At 35.2% G+C, this 18,497-nt stretch overlaps 1 protein-coding gene across 1 annotated transcript in view; it reads right to left on the bottom strand.

Annotated features, from left to right (window-relative positions):
• LOC142341319 (uncharacterized) overlaps positions 1–18,497 on the bottom strand; it is a 151,685-nt gene that overhangs the window by 26,781 nt on the left and 106,407 nt on the right. Inside the window, exons 4-8 of the mRNA XM_075392244.1 lie at positions 18,175–18,405; positions 17,614–17,733; positions 16,746–16,850; positions 4,546–4,693; positions 834–1,049 (exon numbers count right to left, since the gene is read on the bottom strand). Of these exons, the coding sequence (XP_075248359.1) occupies positions 834–1,049; positions 4,546–4,693; positions 16,746–16,850; positions 17,614–17,733; positions 18,175–18,405 (820 nt within the window). The remainder of the gene's footprint in view (positions 1–833; positions 1,050–4,545; positions 4,694–16,745; positions 16,851–17,613; positions 17,734–18,174; positions 18,406–18,497) is intronic.

The following is an 18,497-nucleotide window of genomic DNA, read 5'->3' on the forward strand; positions in this document are numbered from 1 at the left end:
CTAACTCTACTATTCTTAGTCAGTCTATTAGATATTTGCACGGTGTGTATACCTTTGACACCGGAGCTGTTACCACCGTTTTAACAGAAGTTTATCTTCTTTGTTTTATAGAGTCGGTTAGTCTGAGAGAACTAGGTAAGCCTACTTCGCGCGCAGAAAGAAGTAAGTAGCCCTAACTGATTATACCTTGGGCTGTAAAAGGAGCCCAAATAGGGTCTGCCTTATAAATGCAAATATACCTTACTTTTCCAACGCATAAAACCGATGATACTCTCGAAATCAAGAGTTCCAATCCAATGCTTCCTTACGTTTGAGACCCATCATGAATGAAAACTTCATATTTTTGTCGTTTTTATTCGGTCTTCTGGACTAGGGAAGAAGTCATGCAAAAAAAATCAAAATTCGTATGGGAATGAAACCCTTAAGCAACATATGTGGTTTTGCAAACTCGGTGGTTTTTACCTTATCCTGCCAACGATTACAGTCACTTGATAACCTCGAAAAGATTTTCGTTGTCTAAGTAAGCGTAGTAACTGCTGTGAAAATGGAAAAGTGCTCGATTAGATCCAGCATCACTTACCTGTACACGTTATGTGCTAACCATTAAATCATCAGATCTTGAGCACTTGAACATGGGCATTTCCTATGACCGTTTCGAAACTACTGGACGGAAGTCAATGGTCAAAGTTCAAGAATAAAAAATGGGTAATTGAAAAAAATGGGGATAAAATTTTTCGAAGAAACCAAACACCGCGGTTTCAATATTGACATGCAAAACTGCATGCTAATCTGCAGAGTGTTTTTCGAATGGCTTTTGCGTTTCAACTTTCAACTTTATAACAATGTGGTTTGCTAGTATGTATTGTAAGATTGGTCATCGTGGGCCATGATGGAGTTACTTGCCTTGTGAGTAGGACTCCTCTCTCGGCACAGTTGATGGAAACCTCCCGGATGACCTCATCGAAACACTGGTCGTAGATTGCCCTCCTCACTTGACAGATGCCAGTCTCCCTCGCTCCCTGGTCTCTCAATTTAGAATCGAAATCTTCCTACAATTAGGGCAATTTTTGACGTACACATCGAATCCAGGAAATCTTGCCGATATTTCCTATTAATATCTTCCATTCCTATTTTAGGGAAACTGGGCTATTCCTCATTGAAATTTGCATCAGTGTTTTTTTCTCTACAAATTAAATGAAATGGAAAAAAATAGACAAACTGGAAAACAAATAAGGGACTTCGAAAATGAAAAACGGATTGGAAAACAAATAAAAGAATCAGAAAATAAATAGGCTGATTGAACAAAAAAACAATAGCAAAAAAGCCAGACAAATAGGAAAACAATTAAAGGAATCGGAAAAGAGAATGATTGGAAAACAATTGAAGGATTAGGAAACAAGATTGACGAAATTGAAAGCAAATGAAGGACTCGGACAACATACAGAAAAATTGGAAAACCAATGATGGAATTTGAAACAAAGACGGATTAGAAATCAAATAAAGGAATCGGAAAAAGATAAACAGATCAGCAAACAAATGAAAAAATGGGAGTACAGATACACAAATTGGAAAGCTAACAAAAGAATTGGAAGAAAACTGACGGTTTAGAATTCAAACAATGGAATCAGAAAAAACTATTGGTGATTTGGATAACAAATAAAACAATAGGGAAAAAAATCGACGAATTGGAGATCAAATCAAAGAATTGAAAATGAGATTGACAGATCGCACATCAAATAAACAGAAAAATCAAATAGGAAAAAATATAGGCTAGTTAGAAAACAAATGAAGAAATGGAAAGACAGATAGACGAACTGAAAAACTAACAATGAAAGCGGAAAAGCGGATAGATGATTAGGATAATAAAAAGCAGCTGCAAAAAGATGGACGAACTGGAAAACAAAAAGGAATCAGAATTGAGATAGACGGATTGGAAATTAAACAAAAGAATAGGAAAATAAAAAGCGGAACTTTAACCAAAAAAAGACTAGGAAAAAGTCAGACAAACAGGAAAACATTTGAAGGAGTAAAAAAGAGAATGATTAGAAAACAAATGAAAGGTTAGGAAGATTGACAAAGTCGAAAGCAAATGAAGAACTCCGAGAACAGGCAGATAAATAGAAAAAAATAAGGGTATTGGAAATAAAGACGGATTGGAAATCAAACAATGGAATTGGAAAATTCTATTGATTATGTTGTGGCTGCCAAAGAAGCTCTGCGGAACTGAATCTACACAGCCTGGTTCTCGAGTTTTACGCTAGCCTGGTTCTTCACTAATTACAACTGATTAATGATCTCGTCAAAACTATTGGTTGCTTTATCACTTAAAGGTCTGTAAGCTGTTTACAAGTGGCGCCAACAGATGATTTGGATAAAAAACAAACCAATTGAAAAAAACTGTTGAGGGATTTGAATAAAAATAAAAGAGTCTGATTAAAAAAAAACAGCTGAAGACTTCGGGAAAAAAGATTGTCAAAAATAAAGGAATCAAATAAAGGAATGGAAAGAAGAAGACTGGCAGATTAAAAAACAACTCATGGAACTGTTGAAAAGATAGGCGGATTAGAAATCAAAAAAGGATTAAGAAATAAGGATAGAAAAATTGGAAAACAAATAAATAAGTTGAAATTATTTAAATGTTGGAAAATAAATAGAGGACTCAGAAGTGAGATAGATGGATTTGAAAAAAAAAGAACAGGGAAAATGATAGGCTGGTTAGAAAACAAATAAAAAACAGGGAACCAGGAACAAGAATTGGAAAGCAAACAAAAATTTAAAAATATAGACAGACTGAATGATAATTTGGATAAAAAGGCAGTGATAAAAAAAAGTTTGACGGGCTGGAAAACAAATAAATGAATTGGAATTGAGATAGACGGATCGGAAATCCAGTAAAGAAAAATCGACAAGAAGATAGAATGAGAAAAGAAATGAAGAAAACAATTAGACGAATTGGGAAACATGCAAAGGATTGGAATAAAATAGTCTAACAATGGAAGAAATCTAGTCTAACAATAGTCTAACAACGAAGAAATCTAACAATGGAAATGGAAAAGAAGGTAGATGATGTTGCAGCTGCTCAAGAATCTCACCGGAACCTACTCTTCTCATCTTGGTTTTTGTGTTTTTGCCGCCAGGTTCGTCACCCAGTCACCAATAATCAACAACTGACTAATAATCTCGTCGAAACCATTAGTTGTTCGTTGCCCTAAAGGACTGTAAATTTTAGCTTGGTTGAACCATGAATATCCTAAGTGATAAACTATGTACTATTTCGCACTCAGAAACTCTCTCAGAAAACATGATATTGCAAAATTTGACAAAAAACTAACGTTAATTAGGAATAAATTTTTAGTCAAGCTTGGAGCCAACTGCTCTTTGTAACATTTTCTTATGGTTCTAAACAAAATATAGTTGCACTTTTCAAACAATTTGGTTACATCAAATAATCAGATAATTATCAGTAATAACATCACTGTTACTCGTCTGTGATTCGGTAATCAAGTGAGGTGATTTAGGTCAAGGTGTACAGAGTAAATAACAATTTACTGCACAATTTGTTTTTTGACACGAGCAAGTTTGATACATACCGAAAAGTAAAGGCCTCAAAATATGACTTCTCATCATAAAAACAACAAAATGCAACAAAATGTGCAGCAAAATGGTAAAGAGGGAAACGCTGCAGAAATCAATAAAAAATTAAATTTGTTAACGAAAAAACCTAATTGGGAGATTTAGATTACTCATGAACTTAACCCTGTCAGATCACAAAAATTTGGGGAAATGAAAAAACAAACTAAAACATTAATTTAAATAATAAAGAAGAAAAAATCTGAAGAAATTGTCAAAAAAATAGTCGATTAATAACAAAAAGTTATTTTAGATTTTTCCCACGAGAGCCATACGGGTCAAAATTGACCGTTTTTTTATCAATAACCCAGTAAATATTTTATTAAATCTGGCCGCAAGCCCAAAATTAAAAAAGAAGAGATAGAAACCTCAAAATTTTTAATAATAGTTCAAAACTTTTGCTTACTTGACTAGAGAGCTGTCGTCGAGATGTGTCTGGCTAATTAATTACTTATGCCGAAATTTGATCAACCTAAATAGTTAATTTCTATGTTTAATTTGATTTATTTCATATTATCAACCAATGAAAATATCAAGCTCCAGTTAAACAAATCTTACTCAAAAATAAAAGAACTTTTATTCAACCCCTGATAATAATTTAGCTCGACCGACCCAGGATTATTTCCCAAACAGCACGAGCAAGAATTTAACCTCACAAAAAGTTCAGATTTTACTCAAATTGACTGTGATAGCTTGCTCAACAGGTCACTCAGCCAACATTGAACCCTGACAAAGAAATTTTGAGGTGTCCCTCCACCCAAATTCATGAAGAGGCGTTAAAACAGGCACACTTCATGCTTCTGTATCAATTACTTTATGAAATTGAGAATATCTATACATCACTGTCACCAAAAACGTGGGACAATTTTGTTACCTCTGCAGATCACTGAGACCGATTCTGTCGCATGATTTTACCTGTAGTGTCTCAATGTCGAGTCTAGTAGCTGGAACAGTAGATGGCTCCTGCACATACAGCTCCTTGTCAACTTCCCACTTTTTTAAAGGAAGGAACTCTCCAAGTGCACCTTTGCCCAGACGAGGCTGGTCACCCACTGATAGCGACCTGTCGTAGAAATCAACATCATACATTTTTCCGGATCTGAAGTGTTGTAGAATATACTGCCTCTTGGTGTAGGTGTTCACACGGTGGAGATTTTTATACGAGAAATGCAATTGAAAAAAAATTTTTTTGTTTTTGTGATCCATGAAAGGTTCATTAGAATTATCAATAAAAGATAACCCCGGGGCAAAATCTGCTACTCTGCTGCACTCCAGATGTTTTTTAACAAAACATACATTTCCGTTATTTTTATAAGAAAATGCTCTCATTTGACAATCTTCATGAAAAGTTCCTTCATTTTTTTAACAAGGTTGCATCGATCGCGACTTTTTATTTATTTTATTATATCAGTAAGAAACTTTCCTTCCGGTGAACAGACAAAACAGTCCCAGACACAACAGTCCCGGATAAAACAGTCCCGAATAGCAAAATATTCCCAGCCAAAATAGTCCCTACTAAACATAGAGTTAAACATATGCACACCAATTAACAAAGGAACAACTTAAGTTATTTGTAAAATTGTACTTTATTGAACAAATATTAAGCTAATTACAACTAAGTTTTAGCCAAATTATGTATTTTTAAGCAAGTTTTTCGTATAATCCTCGTTCATATCAATTAAAAACAAAACATTCAGAAAATTAACTCAGAGATTATGTTTGTTAATTGTTTGTAAATTATTTTTTACAATTGTTTTGATTTTTATGTGTTTCGATTCAAATGTTATTCAAGACTATTTTGTCTGTCTGGGACTATTTTGTCTGTTTTCATTGGACTATTTTGTCAGGGACTGTTTTGTCCGGGAATATTTTGTCCGGACACGTTCCTTCCTGTAGGATATAAAACAACAATGCTATAAAAACATGTAATGCGATCGTGTTGTTTCTGAATTTATTTTTTAAGAAGTTGTGGAGATCTCGGAAAACCGCTATCAGTTTTGTGTGATTCAAGGTGCCTTTTAAGCATTCATAATCTGTCATAAACTGCTTTTAAATTTTCCATGCTAGAATTTTTTATTAATTTTTTTGTTCGTTCATCTGTAAACTTATTTTTTTAAGAATAGGTGAAATTAGTAGCGAATTTTTAACTTTCATCTTTTTGCATCAAATAAGTTTTGTAATTTTTGAACAAATTGAAAACAGCATTTGCGTTATAGCGTTAATTATAAAAGGCGCCTACTTATCAATCAAACTTCACTTGGCAAACAGATTGAGAAAATAGATAAGAGAGATAAATAACAAATAGCATGGTTGTCATATTTTCAATTGAAAAAACATATTTTGCTAGCCGAAAAGTTCTGTCGGATCATTTGAGTATTTGAACAAATTAAAGTTTTATCGCTTGAAGCGGTCAATTTAGTGCATTTTTTGCTTCCCAGCATAACTTGTGTTAAATTTTGTTGTTGTCTTGACGATAATTTACAGAATTTTTTAAGTTATGTACCCATATTGCAAAGAAGCAAACTGCAGAAACTAGATTAAAATTAGTAAACGAAATATAAACCATTTATTAATTGAGGAAAAATTTTCAAAGAATGCAATCAATTATCAGTCAGGTCTTTACTATAATTGTCAAACTGTTTATTTGGACACCTATAGTATATTGTGTTTTTAGATATGGTTTTTCAAGCTTTGTGTGTTTTCAACGCGCAAGTTGTTCAAAATTTCTAATATTTGAGTTGAGGTATCATATAATGATAATTTCAATGCTAATTTCTCTTTTTACCAATGGCAGGTTGCTGAATAAGATTATTGTGGATTTGTTAATGAACTATTGGTTTTTGAGACAGACAACAATTTTGATTGCCCAGAAGTCATAACTGAGGTCGGATTTCCTCATTTGTCTGGAACTCTTATAATTTTGACGTGCTGTAAAAGTGGACGAATATTTGCTCGCTGAGGTAAAAATGTGCTAAGGGGTAAGATGATTACTTTTCAAACCACTGGCCTGACGTTTGATCCAACAAGAGGCTGCAAAGGGATGAAACACTGTAGAAAAGTTTGTGTACAAATACGTTTGTACTCCCAGGTTGACCACCTTAGACGAAACTTTGAAAACTTACTAAGACTTATACGCTGCCTTAGAAAACTTACAAAACTTTGTACGGCACAGTATAAGGCCGTAATAAGTTTTCTACGGCACCGTATCCAATTGATGTAATTGCCAATTTCTAAAGTCTACCTTCCTAAAATTGGTTTTAAAAACAACGATTATCTCATACAAGTCATTTTTTCAATAATTTTGGCACTTTTCACATCTATGAAAAATTAAAAAACTTAGTACGGTGCCGTACAAGGCCGTACCAAGTTTTGTAATTTTTCCAAAGTATTTTTTCAGACATTAATTTGCTCTGCAGGTACACCTAATGTTCAAAAATTTTACCTTGAATTAGTTCGAAATAGCAAAAACCTGTTACGCCCCCTGTGAGGCCGTGCAGAACTTTGGAAGTCTAATGATATCTTCTGCAGTTCATGTCATTAATCAACCAGAAAAAATTCAGTTCCAAATATCCACAGTAGCTGGTGAATAAATACCTAAAAACAGGCCCACAGTTTATAGGAAAAAAAGAAAAATTAATCTGTTTGGTTTGCGTTCGGTTCGATTAAATCTGTTCTGGTTTCAGAAGAAAATTTTTTATTCAAATTTTGGCTCATTTGAAAAGTCAGTTACTTTTGGGCATTCACAACAGCAAGAGCCGTCTTGCAGATCTACAATGTGATAGTTTAAACTATTTTCAAGAATGATTTAAGAAGAATCTTCACATGCGCAACAAAAAATGCATTTGATTGCTTTAAAAAAAAGTAAATCAAGGTTTTATATTTTTTGAGCTTCTTTATAGTTTTGGCATCTAACTGGCTAATCAACAGCGCAATTGTTGGCGCTTAAGTTGTTACTGCATGCAATTTAATTTGTTTGTCCTGAAAATTTGCTATTGAAGGGTTATTCAAGATTCATTCCTGAAAACAGTGTCCGATTATAAATTTGTCTGTTTTGGAGAGAGCTTTTCGAGCCTAGTATTTTTTTAGCTAGTGCTCTGCTCAATTCTCCTATAGCTTTAGTTTGTAACTCCGCCGTCGCTGGTCCCCAGCCCGGTTGAGAGAAGGAGGAGGGAAACACACCCAGAACATACTGGAAAAGTCTCAAAAGTCGGCTTTTCAACTTGACTGGATCCTTTTCCGACAATTTTCCAGGTTTTATTTTATATTATAGTTGTCTGTTTTGGAGAGAGCTTTTCGGGCCTAGTTTTTTAGCTAGTGCTCTGCTCAGTTCTCCTATAGCTTTAGTTTGTAACTCCGCCGTAGCCGGTCCCCAGCCCGGTTGAGAGAAGGAGGAGGGAAACACACCCAGAACATACTGGAAAAGTCTCAAAAGTCGGCTTTTCAACTTGACTGGATCCTTTTCCGACAATTTTCCAGGTTTTATTTTATATTATAGTTGTCTGTTTTGGAGAGAGCTTTTCGGGCCTAGTTTTTTAGCTAGTGCTCTGCTCAGTTCTCCTATAGCTTTAGTTTGTAACTCCGCCGTAGCCGGTCCCCAGCCCGGTTGAGAGAAGGAGGAGGGAAACACACCCAGAACATACTGGAAAAGTCTCAAAAGTCGGGTTATTCAACTTGACTGGAGCCTTTTCCGTCAATTTTCCAGCTATTATTTTACCTTAAAAACCTTATTAATCTTGGTACGGCCTTACTACGGCACCTTATTAGTCTTGATATGGCATTAGCACGGCACCTTATAAATCTTAGTACGGCCGTAGTACGGTGCCGTAGGAAACTTGACAAGACTTAGTACGGTTTTTTCTAAGACTTATACGGTGCCGTAGTAAGGCCTTCGTAAGTTTTCCAAGTCTGGTCAACCTGGGCTGATGTAAAATTGGGTATTCCCAAATTTGAAAAGTGATGTGCACATTGGGCTGGAGAAAGAGGAAATTTCAAGATTTAACTCCGTTTGGGTTCAAAGATATGCTTCGTTTGACTGCATTAAAATGCAAAGAGGAGTAAAGGCAATAGGCCTCAAAAGATCTGTCCACCATGAAAGATCAGTGCGTGGCTTTTCTACCACAAAATTGTCAAAAGTCTGTCAAGAGTCGAAGGAGTTTAGGCTAGTTCTTCTGAATTGATTACTCGTGATAGATTTTAAAAATTTTCAGTGAAGTGGTTAGATGCTGTTGGGTTATTTTATTATACTGAGCTTGAACTTTACATTGCACAGAAGGGTTCTAACTCATGTCGTCAAACACTATTCAGACCAACATGCATTGAAAATAATTCCTTGAATGAAGTCGGACTATCCAAAAAATCGGCACAATACTAGTAGCCATCTGACTCAGATCAACAACCGTTCTAATCATATTTATACTTTTCATCTATTTGGCTTAATTTTTTGTGTGTATTTTGTATCTTTTGGAGAAAAATTTAATTTTCTTTGATTCACACTGCATTAATATGCAACCCTTTGAAATTGGTATTACAATGTTTTTGGCGACCTAATATAGCGTTTCAAAATCAAAATTGACTATTATTTCTCATTTTTTGAAATTCAATTATGTTTTTTTTTCGAAAGTTTATTTTTGGATATTTAATGGACTGTTTTGTAATCAGTGTATATGACAATGTTCCTTTGATAAATCTTGCATTGAGTTCTTTGTTACTGATATGAAACGTTTTTTGACGACTTGCATTGCTTAATTAGTTGAATTAATCCAACTTCGATTGTTTTTTCTCCAATTTTTCTATTTTTTTGCATTTTGGTTTGATTTACTAGAGTACGTTTTCAGGCCATCAGGGACCTTAAATTTATGTAATTGATAATTCAACAATTTTTCGGAGGTAAGTGTTTAAAATTAAAAGAACTGCTCTCTTATTTTGACCTTTTCTTGGCAACGTCTTTATATAATTCGAACGTTTGAATTCTGATTTTACCGTTGTAATTTGACAGTAGGGGAACGGCTATGTATTTTTTTCTAAACTTTTAAAGCTAAACAATGAAAGGTACTTGTTTCTCTGCTTGAAGTTTATGGAGTTTCAAATGTCAAATTTATGAAGGGGCTATTTGTGAAAATTAAGTACCGAACCTTATTTACCGAACCATTATAGCATTCTGTTTTCCCCAAGGTTTCCCCAATATCTATGCTGCTATAACTTCTCTATGGACGCAACGAGCCAAAATAGTTTTGGAGATAAAAATTCATTTTGTGAAAAGCGCTTCTTAGAGTCTCCACCCCCCCCCCCCCACACACACACACACACACATCAACCCCCGTCCTCTTCACCCACATTCCCCAATCCTGAACATCGTTCCAAAATTAATCTTGTGCGCCACACACCGTGCACTCCAACTTTCTCGTCCACCTAGCGCTCCTTTCCCCTCTGCCTCGCAAACCCCACGCCTCTGCAGTTCAGCTAAAACTAGCTTCCCTAATTCGTAATAAGCTACTGAGAACCAAATACTTGCCAATCGTTTGAAAATAATTTGTCTGATAGTGGGTTATGTTTTGCTGAATGAAGATCTTAATTAAATTGACTGATGTTTTTCGAATACTTCGTGTCTAGTTTTTCTAATGAACAATTTTTTGACTTTGAGTTTTAATGGTTAATTTGTCTAATTACTGACAAATTTTAATAATGCATTAGTTTGAAATCATTCAAACAAAAATATCGCCACTAGAGCGAGAAACATTGGTTAGTTTTTTGAAATACTGTAAAGCCAAAACAAAACGATTTTTTTCTATCCCAAATTTTTGCTGTTTTTTGAAAAATTCATTTCAAATTCCATCAAAGAATATTATCTGCCTTTTGCTTTCACAATGTGTGTTAGGTCACACATCTCTGAAATATTTAAGACCAGTTATTTTGTGAGTAAGAGCACGGTCGCTTTTTGAGCTTAACAGTTTTTGTCCCTCTTAAAACTATTGGCTATTTCCCGAAGTTAACGGATATGTTTCCATTAAAACAAACTTTTTACGATTTCAATTTTTTACCGAAGATTTCAATTCTTTTTCCTAGTGGCGCCTTAATTTTTGCTTGCATCAATGAAGTAATTGCAAAAATTTTGTTACAAGAGTATTTCATGTTTTAATCCAAATATTTTAATTGACTATGGTGAGACAAACAAAATTAGTTTCCAGACAAAAGATATGGGTTTCGGCTACAATTACACTTTTTTGCCAAGACACAACGCTTCGAGCTGCTTCCGGATTTTTCCCGCAATTTTTTTGCAACGCGTTGCGTGTTTTGAGCTCTGTGCCTTTTTCGATTATTTTCCTGTCAGCGTTTTTTGTGGTGCATGGGACAGCATCGTTTGATTTATTTTTTGGACGTTTTAATGCTGTTCGCTTAGGCTTTTTTGCCCGTTTTGGTTTTTGTTCTTTGTTGTTGTTGCCGCGTTTGGTTGGTTTTAGGAGCACATCCTGCAAGCCTCTTTTGCGTGTCCTTGTTTTGCTCTTCCTTCGGATTTTTGTTACAGTACTTCTAGATGGTGCCAAGAAACTTACTTGAACCCATCTCCAGATCACTAAGCTGTCACTCAAGTTGCTAATTATTTGAGCAGGAACTACATTTAATCTTTTCTCTTTCTGAATAGAGAGACCTGTATTCTGCGATTAACTTGAATGGGATGTCGTCTGAGTAGGATGACTTATGATCCAGTGATTGCATGTGTAAGGCTTGACATTGGCCATCTAGTCCCGGTCGGGGGAGTTGCCGATGTCGTCTTTCTTTTTCAATTCCTTGGGTTTTGTTGTTTCAAAATAAGATCCTTGTTTCAATTTCTTTATTCAATCATTTCTTTTGTTTCGCCACGTGCACCTTTGTTTAGCTTGTTTTCGATGATTATGATTCAAACGTGTCGAAGAAATCAAGTTTACAACAATTAGGCGGCAAAATGTACTTAAGAATTATCACATCGATAACATACTCGGGGCCTACCTAACCTGCCGGGGGTGTTTTTGGGAAAACATGTGCAAGTTTAACAGCTGGTCGGGTTAAGAAGCCTAAAGCAGTTTTTACTTCACATGACCTAGCTGTTTTGTCTGGGCCGGTGAATGTCCTTGTCACGCGTCCCAGAGGCCAAATTCCTCTTGGGGTCCATTCTTCCAAAACCCAAACGACGTCATTCACTTCCAACTTGGCATCAGGCTTTAACCACTTCTTCCTTGTGTTCAGGGTTGGAATGTACTCTTTTAGAAGTCTTTTCCAGATTGCTTCGAGTCGTTGTCGCACTTGGGTCCACGTCTTCGTCTGGATTGTGGGAGTCTCTTTGAAGACACACGCTGGGACATTGGGAAACGCTCTACCAATCAGAAAGTGGTTGGGTGTCAACGGGTCCTCGTCCTCGATGTCACTTCTAACGTGTGTTAAAGGTCTCGCATTGACAAGACTCTCTGTTTCGATAACAATGGTGGAGAAGACGTCCCATGTCAACTTAAAGGCTCGTTCAAATTGTAAAACGAGCTCTTCTCTTGAATCTGGGATCTGCGAAGTTGACAAGGCTTGTCTGAGCCTACATAACCTAAAACTCTGCTGTTTGTCTGAACAGAACGCCACAAATTCTTTTAGTCTGAAGAAATCGCAGATGCAAATTGAGCATGTTATCAGCTGAAAATGTATATGAATATAATAAATGTTTGAAATTTTTTTACCTCAATATTGTCAACAAGGCCAGACAAGTTTATCAGATAAACATAGCTTAAATTTTAAGGGTTTATGTTGTTGCTTTTTGGATGCTTTTTGTGTATTTTGATTTTTTTCCACCTTCGGTCACTTTTTGACGGTATTTTTGGCTCTTGGGGCTGGCCGTGTCATTTGTTATCTACGTGTCTTAATTGTTGTGTTTGTTTTTTGTTTTTAGTGCCGCATTTTGAATTTTGCTGTTTTTGGTTTGTTTTTCTCATTTTTCGGTGTTCGATGCACAATATGCGAGCCCGCTTTTGCATGTTTTCTTGCTTTTTTGCGTAGTTTTTTTTTGTTTTTGGTTGTTTTTGGATGTCTTGGTAATATGGCCAGTTCATTCCAGCCATTTTGTGTTTGTCTTTTTTTCCTGCTCTTAGTTGATTTGATAAAACAAAGAGAAAACTGAAAAATATTTAGAGAAAATGTAAAATATGAAGTTGGATGGACAGTTTTCTTGAAGCCTTATTTTGATTATTTTTTTCTTCGAAAAATACTATTACATTCAAATAGTGCAACCTTCCGTCTTTTTTCCCATTAGGTTCTGGTCAATAGGATTTAGGACGATTTTTGCGCTAAAAACTGTTCTTTTCAAAAAGGAACTGGGTCTTCACTACTACACCAATAAATCCTGAGATGATGTCATCGTGCATGTCTAATAATAATAGGTATCCAAAAAAGAAGATCATTTTTACCTGCTTGTTAAGGAATTTTCTTTACTCCTTGGTTGTCATTAGATTTCTCTTGTTCTTTTCAGGTGACGTAGAATTAAACCCAGGGCCACCTCTTAATTACACGCAGTTTACCACCTTAATGAAAAAATACAACGATCAAGTGAAGTTTCAATATCAAAATTGTCAAAGCGTGCTTGGACAAAGGTTGATCCTTAAGAATTTTCTATCTGACCTAGGTGACAATTGTATTTCGGGCTTCTCAGAAACGTTGTTGAAATCAGTTAACGATACTCCGTTTTGGTTGATACACAGAGAAAACTTAGTGTCCTTCAGATGCAACCGACGTACTGATCTTCAAGAGAAAAATAAAGACGCTGATATTTTTTTTGTTCGTTCCGAAAAAATTTCATCCAAAAGCACGAAATGATCTAGAGACAATGTCAAAAGACCATTTTGAAAGTGTTTGGTAGAGTGTAAAATAAACAAAAAGCCCGCGTTGATAAATTTGGCTTAATGTCCAAAAAAAACAACTAATAAATTTGTTTTTGGAAGAGCTAGCCCTGGGTGGTTTAGATAGAGCAGCGAGTGAAAATAATTTTTTTTTCTACTAGGTGACAACAGCCTTAATTATTTTAATTGCAATGAAAGAAATCTTCTAGAAACTCTGATCTTGCCGTACGTTGTACTGAGTTCAAATACAACCTTAGGAACATCAAGAACTTTAGCAAAATACAAGAGAAACATCAAGAACCAAGTCGCTAATAGACTATGTTATATGCGAAAATTTTTTAAGTTCCCAGACAATAGACTCGATTCTAAAAAGTGATCACTTAGCACGCTTACTTTAATTGGTGAAACCGTTAAAAAAAAGAAGCTATCAAAAAAATTGTGTTTGATAAAACAAACTACTCTAAAAATGCTTTTTCCCTAGATGTTGGAAAGACCAATTGGAGATCATTTTTTTATCAGAAAATCCTGAAATCATGTATAAAATTTTTTGCTCGTCATTGGAAACGGTAATTAAAAAGCATGCTCTACAAAAAACCGTCTTCATACGCCAAAACAAACCTAAACTAAAGCTACATCAACAATGGATATCAAAAAATACAGTAAAAAAAGTTTGCAAAGACATCAAATAATAACAACAAAAATTTTTTGAAGCAGGAAAATGAAAAACATCTGCTATATTTGTTTCAAAACTTAAAAAACGCAAGAGAAAGGTGGAATTTTATCAACGAAATCAGAAACTATGAAAAAACACAGACAGAAGTACCAAGACTCAAAAATAGTTTTTGGAACGGTTTTGACCAATGGAAATGATATTGCCAATCTTCTCAACTATAAATTTTCAACGTTAGGTTAAAGTTTTGGTAAAAAAGAACAGTATAAATTCTGTAATATTGCGGCACGCCACAGAAACAAATTTATTTTCAGGTATACGACAACCAAGGAGATATTTGATATACTCGACAATTTAAATGTTAAAAAACCGTTGGGTCAATCACTCGTTCCAGCTTGGGCTTTAAAAGATGCAAGAGAACACATAGCTGAACCTCTCTGTTTTTTGTTTAACCAATTTTTAACAGAACAGCGCTTTCCTGACGACCATAAGCGTGCCAACGTGTTGCTTCTTTTCAAGAAAGATGATCCTTAAGATCCGATAAATTATCAACCAATTTCGCTTACCGGAGCTCTAGCTAAATTTTTCGAGATCTTTCTTCAAGATCAAATATTAACTTATTTAGAGGAGAATAAGTTGCTTGCAACAACACAGTTTGGTTACAAAAAAAGTGTCAACTACATATGCTCTTTTATATTGCACTGAAAAAATCAGATATGATCTCAATAAAAAAAACATCGTCACAGGAGCTTTTTAGACCTATCAAAAGCTTTTGATTCGATATCACATCCTACTCTTCTGCACAAAACTAAACTTTTAGGTTTTAGTGAACAAGCAAATACAAATCTAAAATCTTTTCTAGAAAAGCGTGTTTAGAAAGTCAAATTCTCGAAGTACGAATCAAATTGTATAGCACTTAACCGTGGAGTACCACAAGGTACTGTGCTAGACCCACTGCTTTTCAACATATATGTAAATGATATGAAAGATGATATTGATGTGAATTCTAATATAATCCAGTACGCTCATGATGCTTTTATCTTTTGCAGTGGAGAAACAATTTCTGAATCGAAGTTACATCTTGAAAAAAGTATTGCTAAACTCATTATCTTTTTCAGGAAAAATGAGTTAAATGTAAATGAAAGCAAAACCAAATTCATTAATTTTGGAGCCTCTAAAAGGAACAAAATCGAAGAAATAGTTGTTAACGGATGTACAGTTCTCGAGAAAAAAGTTGTGAAATACTTGGGAGTTCATTTTGACTGTAATCTTTTTTCGATGAAGAAATAAAAAATGTACTAAGAAGAATGGCTGTTGGCATAAAGGTCATTTACTCCATCAAAAATATATTTCCAGAAAAAACTAGATCTGCTTTACTGAACGCTCTTGTTTTAAGTCATCTGCATTACCTAATTGTTCTGTTCTCAGGTCTTAAAAAATCACTTCGAGTTACTCTAAATAAACAACTGAACTGGGGATTAAAGGCAGGTTTCAATTTGACAGGACCACTGATCTCAAGATCAAACACAAAATATTACCAGTAGAATACCTCATAGAATATCGGGTTATTATATTTTTTATAAAGCTTCTGAACTCAAGTTAGCCACCCGAAGTGCTAAAATGAATGTCCGTACAAACAAGCTGTGATTTGGAGCAAACCAAAAAACAAATATAATGCAAAACTGTTTTCAAAAAAAGAAATTGACTGGTATAACGATTTGCTTTTCACCTTGAGGCGGAATATCCCTAAAAAGGGCTCTCAAAACTACAATAAAAATCATTTCTGGAATGAGTTTCTAATAGACCCAACGGTTTCTGAAATGAATTCTAATCTCAAATCTTTCAAGTTCAATTCTAATTTGACTTAGTTTTAGGGCCTCATTTAGTCTTCTATGAAATGTTAATTGGAGGATTAGCATTTTTTAAAATTTTCTCATTTCTCGAAAATGTTTATTGTAGAATTAGCTTTTCTTAAATTTTTCTCAATTATAATTCATCTCTCTTAATTTGTCGACATTTTAGCACATTGTAAATTTAATACAATTTTAAAACTTTCACAAGATGTGACGTTTGTTTCATTTATACGTCTTAACACTACATTGCCTTTAAACTATGTTCTGTATTTTGTAGTTCATACTCAAAGGAATTAACAATGTTTTTCTTTTTTTTTTCTTGAAAGTTCCCTGCAATATGGTTTTCTTTGCTGCATACTTCCAAGATGAACGGTTGCCGTGCAAAATCATTCAGGATGATGTTTAACTTTTAATATTTTGGATAAAAATCTGGCAAGACGATGCATAGTGTTGCAAGATTTTGCAATAATACTGCAATATCTTTCAAGATAACCATTCGAAATTGACTGGAGATTTAAGTTATAGACAGTTCAGGAGCATCATTATTGCGAAAAAAGTGACACATGATTAGTACAAAAACTTTCTTGTAATCAAATCGTGTTGCCTGTTAGACTTCATATTTTAACAAAGACTTGCCACAAAATTATTTAAACTAGTTTCGCCGATTTAAATATTATTATGCAGACCACTGATTATAAAAAATCGCTTTCTTTATCTCTATGAAACGACATGACTTTTACTGACCTGTTCTGTCGCATGAGAGACTTGAGGTCCACCCCATCTCCCCTCTCGTATGTCTTGACAGTGGAGCGACGACTCTGTGCCTCTCTGTACGCAGGCAGCGAAAACCTCAAAAGAAAATCAACTTAACTTCAAATCATCCTGCTATTGGACAAAATTATCAGTGTGAACTCTCCAATGTAACCCTATGTTAGAGAGCATAAGCGTATAATTTAAGGTGCTTGAATGATTTTCCACATAGAACTACTTACAAATGATTAACTGAAACTGCGAGATATAATTCAAACAATTAGAATCTTGATTAACATCTTCACAAAAAATGCAGATAGATTACGTGTTTGGCTGTCCTCGACTGAACTCATTTTGATTTCAGTAGCATCAAAAAAAAAGAACTGGGCCATGGTCTGATCAGAGGACGAAGTGTTGAAAATACGCTGAATAGAGGTCAAAGTCTTGAAAACAGTCTCAAAGGAGGACAAAGTCTTGAAAACTTTCTGATCAGAGTATGAAGTCCTAAGCATGAACTGATCAGCGGACAATGTCTTGAAAACAGTCTGACCACATGAAAAATTATTCTAATCCGAAGAATAATTCTAAAACATGGACTGATGAGAGGTCAAAGTCTTGAAAACAAACTGAACAGAAGTTTTGAACATAGTCTGATCAGACGACAAATTCCTGAAAACAGTCTGATTAGAGGGAATAGCCTTAAAATTAGTCTGATCCGAGCGAAGTGTTGAAAAAAGTCCGATGAGAGGACCAAGTCTTTAAAATGGTTGTTATCAGAAAACCAAATCCGAAAAATCCCAGTTTTGATAAAGACCATATTATTTTGAAATTGTGATCAGAACATCAAAGAATTGAATTGTACCTCTGCATCTGTGGTTTGAAACTTGGTCTTCTGGCAGAGAGTACAGACAGTCGAGGAGTTGCACTTGCTCTCCTCCCTCCACTCCCAATAGGCCCTCCACCTTCGTCATCAGTCAGACTTCTACACCACAAAGTAGTAACAGACTGGGACATTACAAATCATTAGCATCCCTTTCGCCAAACGTTACTTGTTCTAAGTCAATTTTAAGAAAAATTTTCCGTTGTTCGGTCATATGTTCCATTTCCCTCTTTAATTCGTGGGGTATTTATTGGCCAAAGTCCACAAGTTAGCGCAATATATTAATTAAAGAGTATGAACCAAGAAAATCCTTCAATGTCATCTGACTCGAATTCCCAAATTTCAATTGAACTGATGCAATGAATGCTATTGATGCTCTGAATGAAACAGAGTTTAAACCACTCACCAAGGCTTTCATCTTAAAAGAATTCGATCACACAATAATTGATTTTGATGTCGTGAAGTTATTAAAAGTACGTTTTTGGTGGGAAAAGTTTGTGGGGTTTTTTGTGTAGGGATGAGAAGGGGCAAGACCAAACAAACCTTCTGGCTGCAAATGCCTGGGTGTCATCGCCTATTCGGACTTGTCTTGGTCTGTACTCGAATGGTTTGGATGGTTCCCTGGAGATTGAAGGTCTGTTGTATTTCAGCAGACTCTTTCTGTTCTCCCTGAAATTGGAGGGATTTGTCTCTTTGTCCTCTGCCACTGCTGTTAACACACTCTTTCTCTTGTAGGCACTGGTGATGGTGCCTCCCGGGTTGAACGACTGCCTCCTGCAAAAACTTCATGTGGTTTGCCGCATTTCGATACAAGCGTCTACCGGTACCGAATTTTTTAGTTATCCAACTCTCCTCCACAGCTGGTT

The sequence above is a fragment of the Convolutriloba macropyga genome, chromosome 6, assembly GCF_964194025.1.
Source record: "Convolutriloba macropyga chromosome 6, txConMacr16.3, whole genome shotgun sequence".
In the NCBI taxonomy this organism is placed as follows: Eukaryota; Metazoa; Xenacoelomorpha; order Acoela; family Convolutidae; genus Convolutriloba; species Convolutriloba macropyga.